Source organism: Suillus clintonianus (genome assembly GCF_016758775.1).
Source record: "Suillus clintonianus strain FC179 chromosome Unknown DEU56scaffold_5, whole genome shotgun sequence".
NCBI lineage: Eukaryota > Fungi > Basidiomycota > Agaricomycetes > Boletales > Suillaceae > Suillus > Suillus clintonianus.
Window position 1 is genome coordinate 143,853 of NW_024539229.1, and position 24,016 is coordinate 167,868.

General features: G+C 49.6%; 6 protein-coding genes across 6 annotated transcripts; 3 read left to right on the plus strand and 3 right to left on the minus strand.

Annotated features, from left to right (window-relative positions):
- Positions 1-1,394: 1,394 nt before the first annotated feature.
- DEU56DRAFT_907328 (uncharacterized protein) lies at positions 1,395-2,609 on the plus strand (the record flags this gene model as incomplete). The annotated part of the gene is made up of 3 exons (XM_041356893.1): positions 1,395-1,697; positions 1,947-2,435; positions 2,478-2,609. The coding sequence occupies 3 exons, from the start codon at positions 1,395-1,397 to the stop codon at positions 2,607-2,609; spliced, it is 924 nt and encodes a 307-aa protein (XP_041213944.1).
- Positions 2,610-4,088: 1,479 nt separating this feature from the next.
- Positions 4,089-4,442, minus strand: DEU56DRAFT_715953 (P-loop containing nucleoside triphosphate hydrolase protein; the record flags this gene model as incomplete). Its single annotated transcript, XM_041347590.1, has 3 exons — positions 4,089-4,254; positions 4,306-4,320; positions 4,375-4,442. Coding segments are annotated over 3 exons (249 nt in total), but the record flags the coding sequence as incomplete, so codon positions are not given.
- A 1,542-nt stretch (positions 4,443-5,984) lies between these two features.
- On the minus strand, positions 5,985-8,814 carry DEU56DRAFT_868451 (uncharacterized protein; the record flags this gene model as incomplete). Its single annotated transcript, XM_041355490.1, has 8 exons — positions 5,985-6,631; positions 6,960-7,489; positions 7,540-7,649; positions 7,672-7,716; positions 7,767-7,896; positions 7,945-8,173; positions 8,225-8,426; positions 8,482-8,814. 8 exons carry the CDS (start codon positions 8,812-8,814, stop codon positions 5,985-5,987), a joined length of 2,226 nt encoding a protein of 741 aa, XP_041213946.1.
- Positions 8,815-8,859: 45 nt separating this feature from the next.
- DEU56DRAFT_711161 (uncharacterized protein) lies at positions 8,860-9,276 on the minus strand (the record flags this gene model as incomplete). Its single annotated transcript, XM_041347499.1, has 2 exons — positions 8,860-8,993; positions 9,051-9,276. Coding segments are annotated over 2 exons (360 nt in total), but the record flags the coding sequence as incomplete, so codon positions are not given.
- Positions 9,277-9,960: 684 nt separating this feature from the next.
- Positions 9,961-12,843, plus strand: DEU56DRAFT_751551 (uncharacterized protein; the record flags this gene model as incomplete). The annotated part of the gene is made up of 7 exons (XM_041349576.1): positions 9,961-10,559; positions 10,650-10,992; positions 11,046-11,612; positions 11,666-12,019; positions 12,086-12,370; positions 12,438-12,769; positions 12,819-12,843. 7 exons carry the CDS (start codon positions 9,961-9,963, stop codon positions 12,841-12,843), a joined length of 2,505 nt encoding a protein of 834 aa, XP_041213948.1.
- A 1,183-nt stretch (positions 12,844-14,026) lies between these two features.
- On the plus strand, positions 14,027-15,628 carry DEU56DRAFT_771314 (uncharacterized protein; the record flags this gene model as incomplete). Its single annotated transcript, XM_041351468.1, has 6 exons — positions 14,027-14,083; positions 14,166-14,835; positions 14,870-14,958; positions 15,013-15,199; positions 15,250-15,335; positions 15,461-15,628. The coding sequence occupies 5 exons, from the start codon at positions 14,027-14,029 to the stop codon at positions 15,333-15,335; spliced, it is 1,089 nt and encodes a 362-aa protein (XP_041213949.1). The 3' UTR covers positions 15,461-15,628.
- Positions 15,629-24,016: the final 8,388 nt, after the last annotated feature.

Here is a 24,016-nt window from a genome sequence, read left to right on the forward strand (position 1 = left end):
GGTAACTATGCAGCAGGCCTCAAGGCCTGGCACATTCTGCATGGTCGCCCATGGCTCATACCGCCTAACGAACTGAAATCAATCCTAGACAGCGCAGCTGTTAAGACCGTGCTCAAAGGGCGGATCCGAAGGGCTTGGCTTCAGCTCGTGCGCTGCGCCCCTTACCCAAGTACGTGCCCTTAATTTCCGAAGGCTAGAAACAAAGTCCGAGGGAGGATGATGAATCCCGGTGGACTTCAAGGGGACAAGTCTGGTAGGCTTTTCGAGGAAGAGTCAGGCCGATGTTCAGGGGGTTAGTCCGGCCGACGTAAGGAGGGTTCGTCCGGCCGACATAAGAGGATTGGTCCGGCCGACATAAGAGGATTGGTCCGGCCGATCATAGGGTTAGTCCGGCTGACATAAGAGGATTAGTCCGGCCGACACAAAGGGGGTTCGTCGGCCGACGTAAGGAGGGTTAGTCCGGCCGACATAAGAGGATTAGTCCGGCCGACATAAGAGGATTAGTCCGGCCGACATAAAGGATTAGTCCGCTGGACAATAGGGGCTTAGTACACCCAGAGAATAGGGGCTTTAGTCCGCCAGACGTGGGGGACAGAAACAGACAGGTGTAAGGACGGAAAGACAGGAAGTCCGAGGGGACAGAAGGACAGGAAGTCCGAGGGGACAGGATGTCCGAAAGGACAGAAGGACAGGATGTCCGAAAGGACAGGAAGTCCGAAAGGACAGGAAGTCCGAGGTAAGACTACACTAGACAATGTCCAGAGTAGAAACTGACAGATGTAGACTACCCGAAGGTAGAGGCGGAGTATAGCCCGAGGAATCAATCCCAGGACACAGAGGTTGGACAGGGAAGTGGACCCGGGCCCATGGAAATGGATCCGGGTCCGAGGAAACAAGAATGAGGATAATCTAAGGTGATATTCGAACTAAGGAAACTACTACGAGTTTACAAGGTATTATATACTATGGACATGTGCGACGGGGACGGAGTCGGCGGAGATCCGGGTCAACAAGGGGGACATACGGAAAGGTTTAACTGACAGGCGCAAGGAAAATAATACAGGAACAGAGACGGAGATGAAGTATCGAATGGATCCGGGCATAGGAGGTATGATCGAGAATGAAGTCGGATATTAACTGTCAAACAGATCCGGGGGGCATATAGGGGTTAGGACAAGGGGACTATACAAATGGGGTAACAGAATAGGAGCAGGACCGGAAATGAACTGTCAAGCGGATCATGGGAAATGGGGACGGAGATGAACTGTGAAGTGGATCCGATGTTTTAGGGGTTAAGTGGACCTGGGTCCGAAGCTCAGGATCTGAGTAGGTCCGATGTTTTTAGGGTCCGATGCTTAGGGGTTAAGTGGACCCGAGCAGGTCCGACGTATAGGATGTCCGACGAATACAGGGGGAGTGGACGAGTGGACGAGCAGACGAGTGGACGAGCAGACGAGTGGACGAGCAGACGAGTGGACGAGCAGACGAGTGGACGAGTGGATGAGCGGACGAGTGGACGAGCAGACGAGTGGATGAGCAGACGAGTGGACGAGCAGACGAGTGGACGAGCAGACGAGTGGACGAGCAGACGAGTGGACGAGCAGACGAGTGGACGAGCAGACAAGCGGATGAGTGGACAAGCGGACGACATGAGTGGGATCCGACGAATAGGACGTCCGACGAAAAGGAGATCCGAGGTATACAGGAGGAGGACCGATGAATAGGACGTCTGATGTATATGGGAAACAGGGCAGATCCTGCTGAGGGGTATGTCCGGTGGAGACTGGGATGCGGAGTTATCCTGCTGAGGGTTAAGGTATAGCTTGGCTACATTTCGGAGGTCCGGACATTGTTTGTCGGGAGAGATGGGATATGATTCAGGGGCTCAGTGTACAGTATATGACAGCAGCCAAACTTGCCCCCCCCCCTCCTCCAAACGTGCTAAGCGTACTCCGTTCACCCCCGACATCATCATCAGCATACACAACAAACTCAACCTCGAGGATCCTAAGGATGCTGCTATATTCGCCTGCATAACGACTTCGTTCTACTCAATAGCTCGGCTAGGAGAGTTCACGGTCTCAGCGGTCAAGGACTTCGATTCACACAGACACGTCACCCGAGGAGATGTATCAGAAGGAACAGACAGGAACGGCTTAGCCATAACCAAATTCCACATCCCATCCACGAAATCTTCCCCAAAGGAAGGAGAAGACGCTTATTGGGCAGAACAGCAGGGACTGTCAGACCCAAAAGCGGCGCTAGAGAACCATTTCCACATCAATCAAGGAGAGAAGTCAGATCACCTTTCGGTTGGAGACCCGCAGGGAAAGGCATACGCGCTTTGTCCAAAACCGAGCTCATCAAGCGCATATCCAGTATTTCAGCCGTATCAAGTCTCCCCAACCTCAAAGGCCATAGCATCCACATTGGCGGTACCTTGGAATACCTCCTTCACGGTGTCCCTTTTGATGTAGTCAAGTCAATGGGACGCTGGTCCAGTGACGCATTCACGCGCTACCTACGAGAACACGCCAGAATCCTTGCGCCATACATCCAAGCGAACCCCTCCCTCGAGACGTTCACCCGCATCACGATGCCCCCAGTGAGTTAGCGCAGTCTCAGGAATTAAGGGTTAGTCCACCTCCTTATACCCTGGGAAACAAGCTTCGCTGCTCGCGTCGTCGAACTCCTAATTCATTGGGATTCACAGCTCACCTTTTTCGTCACAGGTCCGGGCTGGAGTTTCTGACCGCATCAGTAAATTCACACATTTATTGGCGGCTCTTTTTTTGGAACTTGAATTTTATTTATAACTTATTTACGACTTATTTACATTTATTTACTTGTTGAGTTGTGTTGCCAAGATGGAAAAGAAGCGCGCGACAAACAAGCGCGATAAAGTGTGTTACAAGTCATATTCATAGCCGACAAGCAAAAAAGCAAAGTAAGTACTAAAAATACATATCAAGTACTTAATCGATTAACGAGGCGTTAGTACTAGTACAGAATTCATGGCTTCAAAAATGCCGGTGCATTGCGAACGAGGGAGGAAGTGGTGGACTGATATAGAGATGAGGGCCGATCTAGCAATAAGGGCCGCGGTGGATGCAGAGGAGGCGGAGGCGAATGAGGAAGGGACAGAGGCGTCACTGGGGTTCTGGAGAAGGGTGAAGGGGTGGCTCTGGGACAAGGATCGACACGGAACGTGTCGTTCAAGCATAGTGTGACTGCAGACTTTGGTGAGTACTGTGATGTCTTGTAATCAACAAAAACTTACCGATCGTCGTCGTCGTCGTCTTCGTCCCCGATCCGTAAACACAGCAAGGGGATATCAATCAAGAAGCGACGGTTGACTCAGGACGTTTTTTTCACGTTTTCCTTGACGAGCGCTTGACATGGAGATCGGGGATGTTGACTGATTTGCAACCTATACCTGAGACTGTTAGCGTGTTAACGTAGTTCCACGCAGCGTGCAATAACATGATTAACGGCAACACAGGCAGTATACTGAGCTTCGTTGCAGTCGCCGTTTCAGCATCACAGTGCGCTCACCTGGTGTGGGCGCTTCTCCGATCAAGTCGTCCTCCACAGCCTAAAGTCACAATCAGCATCCATACATCGCGACATCATACAAGACGTACCATCGCCCACTGCTCATTGCTAAGACCGTCGTTATAATTGACGACATTACGACGACGCTGACCACAGCCCTCAATAGCATCATCGATCTCCTTCGGCTCGAACGGTTCATCCGTTTGATAGCACTCAGGCAGCTCTTCAAGCTGCATGAGTGGCAACGGCGGTTTCCCCCTGTTGCCGACCGCACGCCATGCATCCAACGCATCCCGTTCCCGCTGAATATCCATTGAACGAAAAATCTCAACCTCCTGGTCATTTCTTGCTAGCATCTCGTTAAGCTCATCGTCGTTCATGTCACCAGCTTCTTCGTTCTCCTCCTCCTCTTGGTCTGCTTCGAGGATGGACCGCTGTATACCACTCATTTAGCTATCCGTTGTTTGGGAGAGAGCTGCTGTAACACCCACCAAAAATTCTTCTTGCTCTTCCTGCGTCGACTTGTTGTCGAAACGACCGGCTTGGATGACCTTGTCGTCGATATCAAGCTTGTACCGCGCATGAGCATACATGGCTTCTTCGACGCTCTTCTCCGTGATGAAACGGAGAATGCGAACAGCCTTGGTCTGGCCGATACGATGAGCACGATCTTGAGCCTGAAGATCAGCGTGGGGATTCCTGCAATATCATCAGCACATCTATCAAAACAATAGCCAGAAGTTTATTCACCAGTCACTATCGAAGCTGCAAACCTACGTGTCAGCATAGAGAACGACACCACCGCAAGAGACAACGCACATGATAACAGTATCTGCAGTCTGCAAGTTGAGACCCAAACCACCAGCTCGTGTCGACAGGATGAAGACTTGAATCTCAGAATGCTTCGCATTGAACTGCAACATGCAAGGCACGCTCCTCCATCTTCGTACCACCGTCAAGGCGAAGATACTTCCAGTTCATCATCTTCAAGAAATGTTCCATGATATCCATGACCTTCGTCATTTGGAAGAAAATAAGGACCTGATAGAAACAATGATCAGCACAGCTCGGGCAATCACAGAAAGCGACGCACCCTGTGACCGGTTGAAAAGAACTTGGGAAGGATACGTGACAAGAGCTCGAGTTTGCCAGCTGACCTGACCAATTTATCGTCGATGAGGCCAGTGGGGTTCGTTCAACAGCTCAATCTCGTCGATGGCTCGCGTTTTCTTTCCGAGCGCGTCTTGAGTTTGCGTCTTTTGATAATTTCATCTGTGTGAGGAAGGAAGGTAGAGACACTTACACAGCTCATCTGCCTGGGACGAGTACTTGTTTGTCGTAGTGAACAGTACTCGCCCCTCTTGTGCGCCAATGCCGTCCAATGCGTTGAGCAGGCCACTGAGCAAAACCTTGCTAGATATGGGAGTGAGCGGGGTGCGGGAGCAGGTTTGATAGGTCCTGAGTTCGCCAGGTTGATCTAATGGACCTACTTGGATACCCCTGGACTGGTGGGCGGCCAACACAGCACGGGGAGACTGTGGATGTTGGTCACGGGCATTGAGAGCGCTCCTTTCATCAGTGGCAGCGTCAAGGAGGAGGTCCTCGATGTCCTGTGAAGTAGCACGGACACTGGATCGGCTGCTGGATCGGGAGTGAGATTTATGAGTAGGCCGAATGGTAAGGTGGTGGTTGTGGTGTTGAATTTGAGGAAGTTGTTGGGGGAGGGGGTCGATATCAGGAATGCGACCACGTGACATGGATGTAGCCTGGAGGATGTGAGGAGATAAAAAGGTAGTATGAGAGGGAACTTACGGAGAGTGGAGGCCTGTGGTCATATTCGCCACGGTCATTGCGAGGTCGTTTGGAAGGTGGCTGGAGGGGTGCAATGAGATAAGATGTGTCATCGAAGCTGCCTGAGCGAGGACGGACACCACAAGTGGATGGGAGAGGAGGGAGGGGGCCTGGGGGGAGAGCAGCAGAACTGAGGGACGATGAAGTGTAGCGATGGTGAGATCGATGGTATGGGCGTGGTGGAGGTTCTACAGTGATACTAGGATTCGCAGAGTAGGGGTTGTGATCGTGCTGGATTTGATTTGGGATGGGTGTCAAGACTTGATGGGAGCGGGCGGGGGTGTGGGGATGAGCTCGATTATGGGAGCGGGGATGAGCTCGGTTATGGGAGCGGGCGGGGGGGGGCGGGGATGAGCTCGGTTTGGCTCTCCAAGAGTTCGAGCGAGGGGCTTGTCCTTGAAGTCGACAGGGGCGGCAAAAGGTGCAGAGATAGTGTGGTGAGCTGCCTTGGACTTGGCAACGAGGCCCTTATCACCCTCAATGAGGATCGTCTCGGGTTCCTCCACCTGAGAGCTAAGCTCCTTGAATGTGATTATATTAGCAACGGACTGAGGATTGGATTGAGGACTCACCTATGGTCAGAACGCTATCTCAAAGGCATGGTGATCGGCATACTTATTGACATAAAATGAGCGGAAAACGTCAAGAGATTGGCAAAACTTGAGGGAGTGAGGAATGTATTCAGAACCGTAGATAGGTATCAGGTGCGCTGCACGGAAGACCGTCTCGACATGAATAACGGCAAGGTCCCTGGAGCCATCCTCGTGAAAACTTGGAGCAACCATCCACATGCCAGTATTTTCATTGGGGCAATCACCGATCTTCTCAAACCATTGTATGAGAGCGCATGGATACACTTCCCAATTGTGGCTGAAAGAAAAGAAACAGACGACTCTCGCAACTTCGAGTCCTCGCATCCCTTCGATATCTGAATCCGAGTCGGTGTTGATGAACACGCAATCATAGCGCGGGTACTCGTTCCGCCAGAGTGGACATGCACGGATGTGTTCGCGTCGCATGCCACCAATACCACTTGGATCACTGGGAGCATAAAACGTTGCGGCAGCAGAATTGAAGACCTGAAGCTTGCCTTCGTGTCGAGGCAAGCTAGCAGCTGGGACATCTTCGGGGTTGCGGGCATCATTCGGGTTGAGCTGAGAGAACAGAAAGTACCTGATGAGGTACCGCAGATCAGGAACAGCGACTTCATGTGCCAATGCTGCTACTGTCCGTGCCCGTTTTCGTTCTGTGTGACACAGCGGTGAGCATCAAGATAAGACATTGCATGAGATTACTTACGAGGAGTTTTGGCGAGCGCTACATAAGCAAGCACCATCGGACCGTCAACTATTTCACTGTCATCGATATCGATTACCAGTTGGGGTTCAGTGGCGAGGGCATCTGGTTGCGGCTCGATGATGGGGGCATCTGGTTGCGGTGCAATAGCAACAACTTGTTCATTTTCATCTCCTATTGTATATTGCCGTTGAGTATGCGAGAAAACGATCAGAGTAAAAAACCTTAAACAGACTTACCAAGAGCAGCTAAAGTACTTGACAAAATAGTGCCGGTGAGCATCCCTCGCGCATCAAAGTCCACACGGGATGCTGCGAGCTTATCAAGGCGCTGATTGGTCACAAGCATCTGACCAAGAGCATTGTGCCTGCTCGACCACCGCCAAGGCTCCTTTACCGCTTTGATATGTTTTGATTCTGTAATTGATGAGCAGAGTCCGTTCGGGGCACCGAAGAGTCGGATCATGTCCGCGTAATGAGTCATTGAGTGCTGACGGGGGAGTGAGAAGGTAGGAATGACGATATCGAATACCTTGCGATATTGATGAAAACGACGAAGGGCAGCTTGAACCTGATTCAAGGTATCTTCGGTAATGATGTTGCACCGGACAAGATAGCAGAATTCTAACAATGCGCGAAACGTGCACACCATGTCTTCAGGTACATGACCCTCGATGGCCGGAAGAAATACCTTCATGAGCGCTTTAGAATCGTCGCCCGTCCACTGTTTAAAGTCGCGGCCTTGAGGAAATCGTCGTAGACCAGAGAATGATGCTACAGCTGCAACTCTGACTTATTATCAGATAATGTCATTGAGCAAACGAGTGAGATGACATACCTGCGATCTATGTCACTCATGATCTCCTCTGACCGTCTGGTTCCGTGCACGGCCTTGAGGTACTTTGGTACCCAGTCGACGAGATGGTCTTTGAAGGCCCCTTTGATAAGCTGGTGGAGGAGATCAAACGACAGCAAACTCATGAATGTCGGCTCGGGGGAAGTCGTTAGTGAATGGCTATACAAAACAGATTAGTCTGGTATTGAAGAGCGGCCCGTTCCACTCACAATGAGATCAGCAATGAGACCATATTCATCCCACAATATATCCCCGTGGAGTTCTTCGATCAAGAAATCAGTATGCTCGCGACAGCGGTTCACGCCACCACCATCAAGGTCTGTGCGAATTGCAATGCATCTACATGGTGTGTTAGCACCAATGGATACTGCAAGTGCTAATACTCACTTCGGGCACCAATGTTTAACAATACAGGATAGTACGAGTTGTTCCTCGTAATCCGCTATGTAGGGTCCTAGACTATATATCACGCGCCGGAAATGATCGTCTCCACAGCGCACGACCTCATACTCGGTCATAACAGGTTTTAGGCTGGAGAGAATCGTAGATAGCGAGCTGTGGAATAGCTGGCGGCGAAATATACGAAATGTGTCGTCTTTAGAATGCTTCCTGTCAGCTGTAACACAGCTCAGATGAGGCGTAAAAATTGAAATGTGAACATACATACTTTTGGGTATGGCAAGGAAACCAATAATGACAAGAGCATTGCGGTGCGCACGTCGCACATTGTTGCGTACGTTACCGATTGAGGCATAGAGGGGATAATATTCGTTGTTCCCAGTGCCCACAGAGACGGTAGTCTTGTCACTACCGAGAATGATTGGGACCAAAGCAGATCCGTGCGTTTCTGGATCTTTCGATATGATGTCCTTGATAGAAATTAGCTATATCCTGTATGATTCCAGAAAGAGATAGAAAATTTACTGCCTGTTGCCATACCCAGTCTCCAGACATGAAGTCTTTCCATCGGCGCGTATCGTCCGATACATCATATTCACGAAATGGTACATAGTCGATCTCGTCCTTGAAGGAAGGGTTAGCAAGTATGTTGCGCGCCATTGCACGGGGGTCCCTATACCAGACCTCGAATTCATCGTCCATCCACGGTGGGACAACCTCGGGCCGTTCTCCCGAGTATTGAACGGAGAAACATTGCCAGGGGACATCACCAAGTTCTGTCGCATCTATGACACTGTGCAGATCTTTGTGATCAGCGAATGGAGGGGTGTCACCGTGTTTCGCAAGAGTCGCGGCCATTAAGTCGCACAAGAAATCCAAATTTCTCGTAGACATGTGACATTTTTTGAATACGAACTCTGCCGTCTCGAATTCTATTCGATTGCGATACGGGCTCCAATCGCCAGGAGGCCTCGGTGGCACAGGAGTTGGGGGGGTGCCATGCAGCAGAAATGTTCCATCAGCTGCGCATGGTCGTCCTAAGCATATATATATGTGAGTCAAAAACAAAGTACTGACGCCTGGAGGGAACTTACCGTTTAACATTGAATGGTACGTATGATAGTAACGCTCGTTCACGTCAGTGAATTCTGCATCAGGGCCGTTTGGATCTTCGTGAATTGGACCAGGGAGTGTGGGAGGTGATAACTGGGGCTGTTGTGAAAAATCTGGAGGGGGCAGTGAGAATTCTCGGGGGCGGGAGGGCGACCGGGATGGCTGGGGTGGTAATGGGAGGTCCTGAGGGGGCGGTCCTGAAGCAGGTAAAGTTGGGTGAAGCGAGCGCCTGTGTTGGGTAAGACCCGACTGGTTTCGAAACCAGCGTGAGCATCCTGGAACTAGGCATGGAAGCTGAAGCAGGTGGTGGGCACGACGGGGAGGCATATGCACTACACCGGGATGACAATCGAAGCGCAACTTGTAAATCACCGGCACCAATGTGACCAAACCAGCACAAACGAATTAAAGTTTAATATTAAATTAGAACAGCGCTGTGCCAAAAGGCTTTGGTGAATATTGATGTAGAGAAAGTATTGTCTCCTCACCGGAAAGGTTTTAGTAAATATTGATGAAGAGAAAGCGTTGTCTCCTCGCCGGAAAGGTTTTAGTAAATATTGATATAGAGAAAGCGTTGTCTCCTCGCCGGAAACGTTTTAGTAAATATTGATAAAGTGTTGTCTCCTCGCCGGAAACGTTTTAGTGAATATTGATGTAGAGAAAGCGTTGTAGTGACTATCAGGCGGAAAAACGTTGGTGAAACTTGTGAAACCTAATATCAACGGCGATATTAGTGGTACGTCAGGGCATAAGTAGGGTCATGAAATGTATTTATTCAGAATCAGCTTAGGCTACAATTTTTGGAGGATTGTGGAAAAACTTGCCGTGTTGACAACCACCACCGGTTCAATTTTCCCTTTCTTCAGCCTTCCCAAACACTCCATCGACACCATGTCTCAGCCTGCCAGCGCAGTTCCGAAGCGCATGACGACTCGACCTAAAAATGCGACTCAGCATCCAGGACATATCCTGACCGGGGGCGAAGGCCGAGTAAAGAGACGCACCAAAGCTCAAAAGGCTGCTGACGACCAGCGTGAAAAAGAGGAAAAGCAGGCAAGTGAGATGGCTTTACAGGAAGGACATAAGCGCGTTGCTGCATTTCAGAAAAAAATGCAGACAGACCAAGCTGCTGCACGCGCTGATGCGCCAAAGCCTACTCGTCCCCGCCCACGCCCCGTAAAAAAGGTCGCAAAAGTCGCGGAGACCTCCAACTTGACGATGACCGACGATAAGGCCGTTAGTGCTAATGGCAAGGGTGGTAGGGCTGGAGGTAAATTAGCAGCCAGGGCTAACGTCGAACATTCTGAGAGTGATGCGGAGGAGGAGGAAGAGGAAAAGGTGCCAGTGCCAGTGGCACGCAAAAAGAAGGGGAAGAGGATAGTTGTACCAGTGAAGACGCCAGTGAGAGATGCAATCGAAGCAATGGATGTTGATATCGTTATCAGCGAATCAACGATGGCACGTGACGACGATAGGAAGTCTGACGATGTGTAAGTTTATTCTTCTAATAGAACTATGATGCACCATCTGACCGAAACGGCTCTTTTCTTTTTCAATTTGATGGTTACTGACGATGATAGCTCTATCACAGGTCCTAAAAAATTTGGTTTTGCTGCCGGGCGTATCCCGGGTTGGAGGTCAGGTATTCCTGCCGGTGGTTCGAAGCCGTCATCCGACGCAAAGAACACACCAAGATCTACGGCGCCTTCCGACTTCTCTAGTACCGCTCCCTCCTCTAAACTCACTAGGGGGAGTACTATTAGTAGCGGCAGTGTCCCACTCACGCCCGTCAACACTATCACCGATGCTGGGGCTAACAACGTGGCAGATCGTTTTACTACCCTGTTTGCAGACGATGGGTTGGCCGAATCAGTCGAGCGCTCTCAAGCCCTTGCCCGTATGTCCAAACCAAAGGCCGCCCAGGTGAGCTCAACTACCTAGTAGTCCCTTTTTTGATGTGTTAACCGCATTATCAGGGCGTCAAGATTTCTTTCCCCAATACTTCAGTACAAATGAACTTAGCCAATCGCAACACCAGTCTGGCTCCCAAACAACTCGACGCAATTCAAGGCGACGTCGTTACTGATGACGATGGTGATAGTGAGATGAATCTCGAGGCGACTGCCCCAGCAGTAGCATCCCTCGTTAACTACGCATCCGACACTGATATGGAATCTGATCTCGAACCTCCACCTTCTACGCAGGTCCCCAAAGGATACTATGATGCTGACATCCGTCAAGCTGCAGCTCGAGCTCAAACTCAAACATCCCCCTCTACCATTACGACGACGAGTGTCAAACGCAAACTCGCAGATATCGAGGATGGCTCGAGTGACGATGACGTGATTGAGGATGCCCTGCTCGAGGACGACCCCATGGTCGATCATGACTTCGAGGACGATCGTGACTTCGAGGACGATCATGACTCTGTGATCGAGGAAGATTCACTCTCGTCCGAGGTTGAATTTGTGGGTCACATCAAGCCCGTGGTCACCGTAGTCAAGACCGAATCCGAACCAGTATCCTTGCGGGTCACTTCAGCGGTAGTATACTTCGGTCATTAATTTGTAAATTATGCTGACTACGAATTATATAGACCAACGTTGGCGTCAAACACAAAGCTCCCGTGGCAAAGCGGACAAAGTCTTCTATCGCCCACACTCGCAGTCTTTCCAGCATCTCGAGCGCTACTTCTGGCGTCATGTCGAACCCTGTAGAGGTGGAGATTCTCCCCCGTTCCGCTTACAGGATCAAAAACCTTCCTGGCGGTTCTCTTGCAGTCACCAGATGGAGCTCCGTGTTCCTCCCTACTCTCATTTCCGCGCTTGGAGATCAAGATGAAGTCTGGAGTCGTCTCGAGGCAACTCTCTGCATTATGCAAGACACCTGGAATGCGGTATACAAGGATATACCGCACACGGTCACCGTTGATGGACCTGTTGTAGCTTTAGTAAGTCATTTTTGACACGATTCGTACTATCTGATCGTCTTTGTTTTTTCTTATGCCACCCAGCAGGTATCGGAGTGGCGCCATGGCATTGGCCAGACTGCCGTCACAGTACTTACGCATTTCATGTCATTACAGGATGATGTAAAGACGGACAGAGACCGCAAGGATTTCGCGAACAACTTGCTGTTCAAGCTAGGATTCTTATATGGGAGCATCACCGAGGATGGGCAATTCAAAAAGCCCTTCCAGTCTGACCTCCTTATTCAGGTCCTCGTACAGCACGGGGTTGCTACTGGGGGCACTCTTGATAGCCACAGGAAGATCACGCACGCGAAGGGAGCTCTTAGTCTCGTGACGGCGGCGGCATGTACATTCACGCTCTCGTCATATCACGACTAATTTATTTCTCGAGTGACAGATGGAACGCGCCCTCAAGCTTTTCGGGCTTGACGACACGCTCGTCAGCGAACTGAAAACCAACAGCAAAGGCAAGGCTGTCAAGATCCCTCGCAGCCTGAACAAAGCCTCGGGCAAGACCAGCACTGCTCGAGGGGCCTTTTCGGACACTAATTATGGTGTGGCGACAAGAAGTTACATGAAGTCTATCAATCGTCTCGACGAATCGGTCCTCCAGGACATCTGGGAACGTGCTAAGGGAATTGCTGCGAAGAGGCGCCGCGCAGCCCCCACTCTGGATTCTGATGATGAGCGCGCGCTTATCTTCGATAGCTGGTACTGTCCTTTTCTGTTGTTAGTGTCTCTCAACTGATGATTTTTGATGCTATTTTCTGTTTTGTAGAGTCAGGCACTACTACTACTACTAGCCTTACTGCTGCTCCCTCTCGTTATGCAAGTTCATACTGTCGTCGCTGCTCCCCACTCATTCGTTCGCTGTTGCCCACTGGCATCTCCGGTTATTGCCGCTGCTGACAAACTACTCGTAATGGTTCTCTTTTTCGCTACTTATCAGTACTTCCATCCTGCTTTCTCGCCCTTTTATCTAGCTTAATATACTTGTCGCTCGAAATGCAATGTGGTTTTGTGGTCATTTATCTTAATAAGCGTGAAATAAGTGTTGAACAAGTATACAATAAGGGGAATAAGTATCCCCGATTTCAGCAATTGCACTCCTTGCAATGTAGGAATAAGTGCCAGAAAAACTAAAATAAGGTTGGAAAAAGTCGTGGTCAATAGCTGGCACCTGCTTTTTCGACTTATATTGCCTTGTGGCAAGCTGACGAAAAGTAGATTTTACCATTCTTGCGAGTGGCTTTTCCGTTCCTTTTCGGGAAATTACCGGCGGCAAGTTGCAAAAAAGGAGCGCCAATAAATGTGAGAATTTACTGATGCGGAAAGCTCTGCGAGCTTTCGCCCAAAAACACTCTACCAGCATATAGTCTTCATTAGCGGCACACTCAGTATTCAAATGATAGTGTAGCTAATCCTCTTCTTTCTTGAGTCGCTCACATAAGTCTTCGATACGCATAGACGGGGATTTAGTATTTATTTTTTGTGAGTTCAATATTAGGTAATGTGCAAACTACGTTTTAGGTCGGGTGTGTTGTGTGGGACCCAACTTTGAGCGTCCCTATCGTCTTTCCATCAGAATTGTTACATACACCCACTGATAGATCAGGCTGTGCCAAGGGCTATTATATACTACTCGGTCTTCAAGTATATGATGTGCTCCCCCATCCATTCTCCACCTCCCGCATGGCAACTGCTCCCAAACCGAGGGAAAGAACCTGGGATCCATCTAGTCTTCTTGCATATGATGCGCTCCCGAATCACCTGGATGACTCTGACTCGGTCACATCTGACCTAAAGTCTGCGACCAATTTCTACGACCGCAGTCTGACAAGTCGTAGGTATGCCCTCGCTGGTGTGGCATGCTCAAGTATTGTCAGCTGCTGTTGCATCATTGCAGGCGCCGTCATTACGGCCGCTCCTGGAGGTGCGACTACTTTGGTATTAGTAGGACGGGGCAGCACTGCACTGCAGAAAGAGATGGTGGTCATATCACTAAACTTGATCGTCACATCATGCACCGAAGCCATAGGTTTTGTACACGGCATCTCATTGCGCTCTGCGCTGGCTTCAGAGTCTCGGCTTCGTTTCAACTCTAATCTACGCCTTCTGACTGCAGCTCGTGGATGGACTTCTTCTCCAGGTGGTGATCGCATTGTCAGGGATGCGAGCTATCAAGATATTGACGTGGAGTTCCTCACCTTTCGATTTGACCGCTGCCCTGGTCCACCACGCGCAATTGACCCCAGTTCTTTTCCGGTGCATGCGTGGTGTGTCCGACTTGGATGTGGATGGAGGTCCAGCAAGGCCATCAGAGACACAGCCTTCTGTATGGCATGCGCACCCTAGCATCCGGAAAGTTATCATCTCCCTTTGGTGCCTTGTCGTAGCATGCGCTGGATGGGGTGTCCTCATTCTGCACATCTACGATACGTATGAAGGCTATACCAGTCAGATAACATGGAAATCGTGGACGTTCTTCCCCGACGATCAGAATTTCTCATACGGCTTTGGGTACTCGATGGAAGGGGCGGGCGGCGGGGGCGTTGAATGGTGGATTCTGACTTATGTCAACCTGGCTGTTATCCAGGGACCGTTGACACTTTGTCTGCACTGCTCTGAGCTCATCGCAAACGTCATTCGAGACGAAGGGCATTGGAGATGCGCTACTGGACGAAAAGGGATTACATCGGTGAACCCACTGAAGTCGATTTTCGCCAATCCGCTCTGTCTTGCGCTTTTTGTCGCGAAACCTATCCTGCGTAAGTCACTCGCACCTAGCTTTAGATGTGTGTTCTTGAACAAATTTTATTAACGATATAGACTGGATATTTGGGCTTTGTTTTGTGCTCATCGCCGGCGTCGACCCTACATATGGAGTGAATATCGTGATATATATGTACTCAATGCAGGTTCGTATTCACATCTAAGTACAGGCACTACAGCATCCTTTTATACTCGCGCAGATCTTGAACTTATGCATAGTGCTGTTTGTATTCGCTTGTTTCTTCACTCTTGTGGCACTACGCCAACGGCGCGGGCCCCAGCCAGCTACATATGGTCACCTTCAAACACTGGCCAACCTCGTGGATGAGTGGTCGCCTGTGATGTGGTGGGGCCACAAGGAAGATGGAATCCCGTATTGTCATGCTGGTAGGGTACTTGAATGGTCACGAGGACGGTGCATTGAAGCTTTTGAACAGGAATGAGTGGTCAGCCGCTGCCGGCTGTGAAGATGGACTGTGTTTATGCTGGCACCAGCGTCGGGTCTCATCCTTCCGTCTCGTGAGAAGTCCTTGCTTTGCACGGACATTCCTTAACTTACCCATTTCAAACATAGGACTTAAATGTATGTCAGGATGGCTGGCGATGCATTGACGGCGCTCATAGTCAGCTATGCCATGGGACGGGTCATATTTGCGATGTTTACAATGGTTGCCGCGTTCAAGTTGGAGATGGATCAGGATGTTGTCATATGGACCCAGTGACTTCTTCGCGCGCCACGTTCAATAGAATTCTGCTTTCAGCGAATGCACAATTGGGACACATTAGTGATAGAGGATATGATTTACAAGGCTATGTATGCTTGGATTGTTCTGTGTCAGTAGTACTAAGTCACAGCGATGCAATATATACCAGCTATTTATTGCCAGTGTCCGCTTGCTGTTCTAATCAAAAGTCATTATGCTTCAATTCTAACTCGTCGCTTGCATCCGATAATTTACAATAGATGGCGGGTGACACTGAACCCACCATTCTTCCTCGGGATACTGAACTGCGCTGTCTAGGATTTACAGATCAATCGTGCAGGAGCAAGACTCGAGCAGATGAACAACATTACACCGTCTTGGTGTCACTTTGATCACACTCGCCGTAGTTTGCGCATGCACATGATGAGAAAATCTGATCGTATAGTGGGGCACCTCCGTGTGCTCACCCAGCCCGGCAAGAGCATCTCTTTCGTTGTGGCTTTGGAAGGCATTCATCTAATATCGCAGAAGAGTTGCGCTTCCATATGTTTGGTTTTCTTCCATAATGAAATCATACGCTGTGCATTGGCGAGTTTCCCCTATTTTTATCAACCAACATACACATACTACTACGTTAAAGAGTTGCCGGACGATGCACACGACAGTCAAAAACTCTGGAGCTGCAATACGCCATTGAACTTGGTGCCCAAAGGTTGGTGCCGGTTCATCCACAGCCACCTACTGTTTCCACAGCGGAGTGTTTGCAAATACGTACTGAGAGAGAAGAATTACGAATCACCTTCCACCACGGTCTCACCCTCGTCGAATCTCCCCAGTTGTACTAGGCACTGAAGGAAATCGGCTTCTTACATCCAAGTTCAGCCATCGAGTGCTGTATGAAGTGTATTTGCACTCGCCTTCGTATAGGGCGACGCTGAGACAAGAAGCATGGAGTACCGGAAATGAGTGGAGCAAGTCCCTCTTTCGTGCGTGAGGAGTGGAGGGTTCAGAAGTTCGGATAGGATAACTGCTCGTTTCTGATGTCGATGCGCATGACAGGTAGGCAACGCAACTATTTCGGAATTTTTGTCCAGCGGGACAAATAATGCTCATAAGGTTGATTTGCACATGATGAGATTCGAGCGGCTATGAAACCGCGCAAGACATCGTGATCGTTACAAGGGCTTGATCCAGAAGTTGAATCACTGTGCAGGCTCTGACGTTGATCAGGCAAAATCAGATCATTGAAGTCATCAGGACGTCGGCGTTCTGGCCTTTGATGCTGTAGAATATGATGTTGCTGTAGCTGACTTGAAAATGATAAACACTCACATTGCAAAGGTCAAAGATTGTGCATGCGAAGTCCGGGTGGTGAAGATTTTGCAATGATTCGGACACAATGTGATACGCGGGGTGTATGGGTGATACGATCAAGACTGAGATCAACCGACTGTTGACTGGGAAGCTTCAAATTTCGCTTAGCTCAAAGGATTTCAGTATTGTTGCAGCGTCCAGATGATGGGAATTCTACAGGGAAGACAAGAGGCAACAATTCAGACACAAGATGGCAAACGGGATATGTGGGTGTTATACCTGTCAAGACAAACACGAGGCCAGTATGACCTCGTGTCCTGGGCGTCTAGGGAAACGAGGTAGCTTAATTTAGTGAAGCAACGTAAAAACGCACAATACACGCACTTCTGCAGCTGATAGACAGACGCTCACAAACCTTTCAAAGTCCACCTCGACCGTGCTCAACAATACCAACCTGCAGTAAAATGTCGAAGCTCGTTCCAAGCACCACACCCCTTCGAACTTTTAAAGGTCATGAAGGAAACGTAACCGCAGTCGCAGTTTTCCCCGATAGACGAAGAATAGTTACGGCCTCCAACGACCAGACCCTTTGTCTTTGGGACTTGAAGACAGGTGTTGTGTTGAAGAAGATGAAGGGGCATCGCAGTTGGGTGTATTCATTGGCGGTATCACGAGATGGGCAAATAATAGCAAGCGGTGATGATTCTGGAGAGGTCATTGCTTGGAACGGAGAAACAGGAGAATCCCTCACCCAACCCATCAAAGCTGACTTCAATTATATCAACTCGCTGGACTTTTCCGCGGATGGTATGTTGTTGGCCACTGCAAGTTCATTGGACAACACGGTCAAGCTGTGGTGCACCAAAACATGGCAGCAACAAGGAAATCAAATTGAATTGGATGATAATACCTACCGGGTTCGATATTCGCCGTCTGGTGAACTTCTTGCCATCACAACAACACTCGATGTCCAAATTTATAATCCAGGCACAAGGGAACACGTCGCAACCTTGGAGACTGACACTGACTCACCACTCGCGTGGACGCCCGATGGCACACGCCTTCTTTTTACTCGCAATGACGCCATAGAAGAGTGGGATACATCAACCTGGGAGAAGGTCGGTCATCCCTGGAAGGGCCATACTAAGGGTATCAACGCCATCGCCGTCAATCCTGCTGGCACGCTCGTTGCTTCCGCATCTAAAGACGACCATGTCCGTCTCTGGCGGCTCTCAGATCGACAAACTATTGCCATCTTCGAACACTTATCCACACCGAATTATATCACGTTCTCCGTAGATGGCAATAGCATCCTCAGCGGAGGTGATGATAATCAGATCTCCGAGTGGCAAGTACGCAAGGGTTTTCATTCAAACGTGAGTTTCCATCCTTGACTTGTATCATGCAATTTGAGCATGCTTCATGCAGATCCTCACTGCTATCACGGCAGCCCATGATTCATCTACAACTGGGGACTTGTCGACCGCTGAACAGATACTCACGCAAGAGATTGACGCCGACGCCAATAACTATACCTCCTATGCCAATCGCTCTTTCGTTATGGCGCGAAAACAAAACTGGGACCACGCCCTTGAGGATGCAATCAAGGTCAGTCATACCAACCACTTATGGCCCTCTTACGAAACGCTAACTTTCATCCGCGACATAGTCCATCAGCATTCAGCCCTCATTGACAGGCTACATCTCCAAGGGCATTGCCCTCTGTGGAAAATGCAATGTCCGGGACGCGAGGGTAGCATTCGACGTCGCATCCATATTCACGAACCAAGACTCAGAAACCATTCATTTTCTTCTCTTGATCAAGGTAGGTCAAGTTCCTCTCACCTGCTCTCTTCTTCATTCCGTATTTCAGGCCATTGCTCTCTTCAATGCGGATCAACATGACGAAGCGATGCTGCTCATCAAAGAGCTAGCTGCCGCTCGTCCGAATGCTGATACCCTCGCGTGTCGCGTCGTAGAAGTAAGTATCATGCGGCTATGTTCGGTTATCGCCACTGATCTTTGCAACTCGCACATTAGGCATATCTACGCGTTCAGCTTGGAACCAAGGCCTTGGATGGTGCGCGCCACGACGAAGCTGCTGACCACTTCGCCGCCGCCATCAACTCCAACACTTTCCCATCAGAAATCATCCTTGAACTATGCGAGGACTTTGTCGTGGTACGTTGACATCATGCATCCGAAAATAATATCACTGAGTGCTTTATCCAGCTTTTCGGCTGGGATCTTGAGTCCTTCTGGCTCACTACACACCAGAAACGCTGTCAGGCTTTCCTTTCGGCAGGTAAAGTTGAAGAAGCCCTCGAATCACACCAGCACATGATGGATGCCATTGACGAAACTGAGAAGGCCCACTGCCTTAATTGGTCCAATGGCAAGTTCTCAGTGATGTCACTCGACGCTGTCATACTCACCCGCATTTGACTCAGACTTCAAGGAACGATGTAGCGCGCTCGCTCCTCATGATGACCGTATTCTTGGCGCATGTACTCCCTTTCTCATCCCTGTTGCTACTGACCTAAGTTATGCAGGCGGAAATTCCGGGGCAAGATCAAGATGGCTATGATGTGGAACCTGATTTCTTCCGGGGGATGCATGGCGTGGGTGCTTCAGCGTGTCCTTCATTTTTCTCTCTCACGTCAGTCATTACAGCATTCTCAGATTTCCAGACCACAACATCAGCAGCGCCCGGGGCGCTTCAAGAAACTCAGGCTCGCTATGACGAGGAATCCTCATCTAGTTCCACCACCTGCATCTGTATCTGCACCTGTACCCATACCCACATCTGCACCGCCCACCACCCTACCACCTGCCGCTACTCCCACGACCTTCACAGCCCACGTACGACACCTATTCACCTGGCGACCCGACCATGCAGCACCACCCGTCGTCGAAGTTCCTTTCGCGAAGGGTAAGGAGGTGCGTCCTGTCGATTTTCAGCACTGCGTCTCTAATGTCTCATGCATGAATCTACAGCGTAATGCTGCAGCAGATGACCCTGGCCCGGACAAGGACATGGTACCTGACGAATATTTTGATGATCTTCCACAGAGCTCCAATACACAACAGCCGAATACGCAACAGCAACAAGTAGTAGTACAGGTAGACACTGGGGACCATGGAGGCGGCAAGTCATGTTTCTGCTGCTAGCAGTTTTCGCGGCTATCCTCCGGTATTTCAGTTCTATCATTCCTCGTATTGTGATGTCTACATTGACTTGAAGGAGGTCATGACTACATCATTCAGGTCATTTCGCGTCATCATCCATATCTATCTTCATTATGAACCTCACGTCTTCCATATGTAACGTTTGGCTTGCGCATAGCAAATGATACCTTTTGAACGTTGCTCGAGGAGAATTGGTCCGTTCTATCCAAATTAATGCAAATCTTTGCCAACGACAGGCACTGGGCCACATCGGACAGCGTGGGTCCCAGAATATCATAGGGCTTGTCGTCACACCACTTCTCTGATGCCCCGCACTCTCATTAATATTAATGCATCATTTAGCCACGCTTCCTCGAACTCTTCAACTTCCTAGCCACACTGAAGGTCACAAAAGTGTTGTGCGATCATCAGTCGTTTTCGCGTATTCATATTCCGAAGATTCTGACATATATATATAGTCATTGGCAGAGGAGAGCGAGAGCTTCAAAAGCGTTGTGGGGATCGGGCGAACTGGTATCCGTCGTTGGCGAGCAGTTAGGGGCAGGCAAGATCTCCTTCCTACATGTTTAGTGCTAAACAAGCTTCTATCTAGTACATACTCAGTCGAAGCAAAACAGAGCAACCCAATAAATCATGCGATAGGACAGCGAGGGGATGAAAGCAAGCAGACAGAACTACTGAAGTAAATGCGAGAATACGGCCCATCAAACTAGACACCTATGTGAACGAACACGATCTGCTGTTCTAGTGGATTCTTCTTGCGCAACGACTTGCGAAGTGGGTTACCTATGGATCATGGTGAGCGTGTTTGGTATTCATCCCCATTGATACCAGCGGTCGCATATGTTCCCGAATCCTAATGCTGAAAATCATTACCATGCCCACGAGTCTTGAATGCGACTGTGCAACCGTAGCCTATTTGAATCTCGCCGAACGAGGTGTATGGAATGCGTGTGCTGCTCTCGCAATATCAAGACAAGCCGGTGGGTGCATTCTATTAGCGAGCATGCGTTGAGACTGAATAATACCTGCAAGTCTCCTGATCGACACCGCGCGTTGCGTGTTATTCTGTACGCGCTGGATGGTGTATCTCATATTGATAAAGCTCAAGGATGCCAAGGATCGTGTGGTTACCCTGGAGCTGCCAAAGTCCGCGACCAAAGTTCTCGGACGGACACCAATTGTCAGTTGCATCAAGTTAACGTTGGGTCGTTCCGAAGAGTTGATTTGACTCTTGTCAAAATTTGAAGGATGACGAGTTTACTCTGAGCTAAGCTTGGATGGGGTGCACTGCGTCGTATTAATCAGTTCAGAAGACTAAATAGTACTCAAGCTTACTTGCGCGTTAATGCCTGTCGTGATGCATCAGCAACTGACAGTGAGTGGTACGGGACGTACCGTCTGTGTAGGAATCGGCGTTGTCTAATTCATCGATCGTTTAGCGTATTCGAAGACGTCGACGGACTCGCACAGCATTTTCATCCAGGACATTATGAGGCCACACACGCCAAGCTATGAATAGGGACGAGGAGAGATCTGAAGGATATGGTAATAAAAGACTGCTTCAAGTCAAACGTAGATATCGCAACAAACAAAGAGCAACGACAGAACAGAAATACCACGAAAGCCGCTAGCAGCAGAAACACGACTTGCTACCTCCATGTACCCCAGTATCTGCCTGCATTGCTACTGGTTGTAGTTGCTGTTGCGTATTGGGTGGTTGTGTATTAGGTTGTGTATTGGGCTGTTGTGTATTGGGTTGTTGTGTATTGGAGCTCTGTGGGAGATCATCAAGAAATTCGTCAGGTACCATGTCCTTGTCCGGGCCAGGGTCATCTGCTGCAGCATTACGCTGTAGATTCATGCACGAGACATTAAAGACGCAGTGCTAAAAATCGACAGGACGCACCTCCTTACCCTTCGCGAAAGGAACTTCGACGACGGGTGGTGCTGCATGGTCGGGTCGCCAAGTGAATAGGTGTCGTACGTGTGCTGTCAAGGTCGTGGGGGCAGTGGCAGGTGGTAGGGCGGTGGGCGGTGCTGGTGTGGGTGCAGGTGGTGGTGGTGGAACTGGATGAGGATTCCTTGTCATAGCGAGCCTGAGTTTCTTGAAGCGCCCTGGGCGCTGCTGATGTTGTGGTCTGGAAATTTGAGAATGCTGTAATGAATGACGTGAGAGAGAGAAATGAAGGATACACTGAAGCACCCACGCCATGCACCCCCCGGAAGAAATCAGGTTCTACATCATAGCCATCTTGATCTTGCCCCGGAATTTCCGCCTGCAAAACTTAGGTCAGTAGCAAAAAGGTCGAGGAAAGGAGTACATGCGCCAAGAATACGGTCATCGCGAGCAACGAGCGCGCTACATTGTTCCTTGAAGTCTGAGTGAAACGTGTGTGAGTATGATAGCCTCGAGTGACACAACTAAAAACTTGCCATTGGACCAAATAAGGCAGTGGGCCTTCTCAGTTTCGTCAATGGCATCCATCATGTGCTGGTGTGATTCGAGGGCTTCTTCAACTTTACCTGCCGAAAGCAAAGCCTGACAGCGTTTCTGGTGTGTAGTGAGCCAGAAGGACTCAAGATCCCAGCCGAAAAACTGGATAAAGCACTCAGTTATAGTATGTTCGGATGCATGATGTCAACGTACTACGACAAAGTCCTCGCATAGTTCAAGGATGATTTCTGATGGGAAAGTGTTGGAATTGATGGCGGCGGCAAAGTGGTCAGCGGCTTCGTCATGGCGCGCACCATCCAAGGCCTTGGTTCCGAGCTGAACGCTTAGATATGCCTAATATGTGAGTTGCAAAGATCAGTAGCGATAACGGAGCATAGCCGCATGATACTTACTTCTACGACGCGACACGCGAGGGTATCAGCATTCGGACGAGCGGCAGCTAGCTCTTTGATGAGCAACATTGCCTCATCATGTTGATCTGCATTGAAGAGAGCAATGGCCTGGAATACGGAATGAAGAAGAGAGCATTTGAGAGGAACTTCACCTACCTTGATCAAGAGAAGAAAATGAATAGTTTCTGAGTCTTGGTTAGTGAATATGGATGCGACGTCAAATGCTACCCTCGCGTCCCTGACATTGCCTTTTCCACAGAGGGCAATGCCCTTGGAGATGTAGCCTATCAATGAGGGCTGAATGCTGATGGACTATGTCGCGGATGAAAGTTAGCGTTTCGTAAGAGGGCCATAAGTGGTTGGTATGACTGACCTTGATTGCATCCTCAAGGGCGTGGTCCCAGTTTTGTTTTCGCGCCATAACGAAAGAGCGATTGGCATATGAGGTATAGTTATTGGCGTGGGCGTCAATCTCTTGCGTGAGTATCTGTTCAGCGGTAGACAAGTCTCCAGTGATGGATGAATCTCGGGCTGCCGTGATGATAGTGGGGATCTGTATGAAGCATACTCAAATTGCGTGACACAAGTCAAGGATTGAAACTCACGTTTGAATGAATACCCTTGCGTACTTGCCACTCTGAGATCTCATGTCGGGCTCCGCTGAGGATGCTATTGCCATCTACGGAGAACGCGATACATGTCGGTGTGGGGATGAGTGTTCGAAGATGGCAATGTTTCGTCGATCTGAGAGCTGCCAGAGACTGACATGGTTCGAGTTTTCAGATGCGAAAGCCACGAGCGTCCCAGTAGGATTGACTGCGATAGCGGTGATCTCCGCAGTATTGCCCTTCCAGGGATGACCGAGCTTCTTCCAGGTTGATGTATCCCACTCGTCTATGGCGTCATCCGCGGCAGAAAGAAGGCGTGTGCCATCGGGCGTCCACGCGAGTGAGAAGGTGGGCGTCCACGCGATTGCGATGGTGTTAGTATGCAAGTTTGCGACGCATTCCCTTGTGCCTGCATTATAAATTTGGATATTGTATGGGTTTGCGATGGCAAGAAGTTCACCAGACGGCGAATATCGAACCCGGTAGACACGCCTACTCGCTTCAATTTGATTTCCTTGTTGCTGCCATGTTTTGGTGCA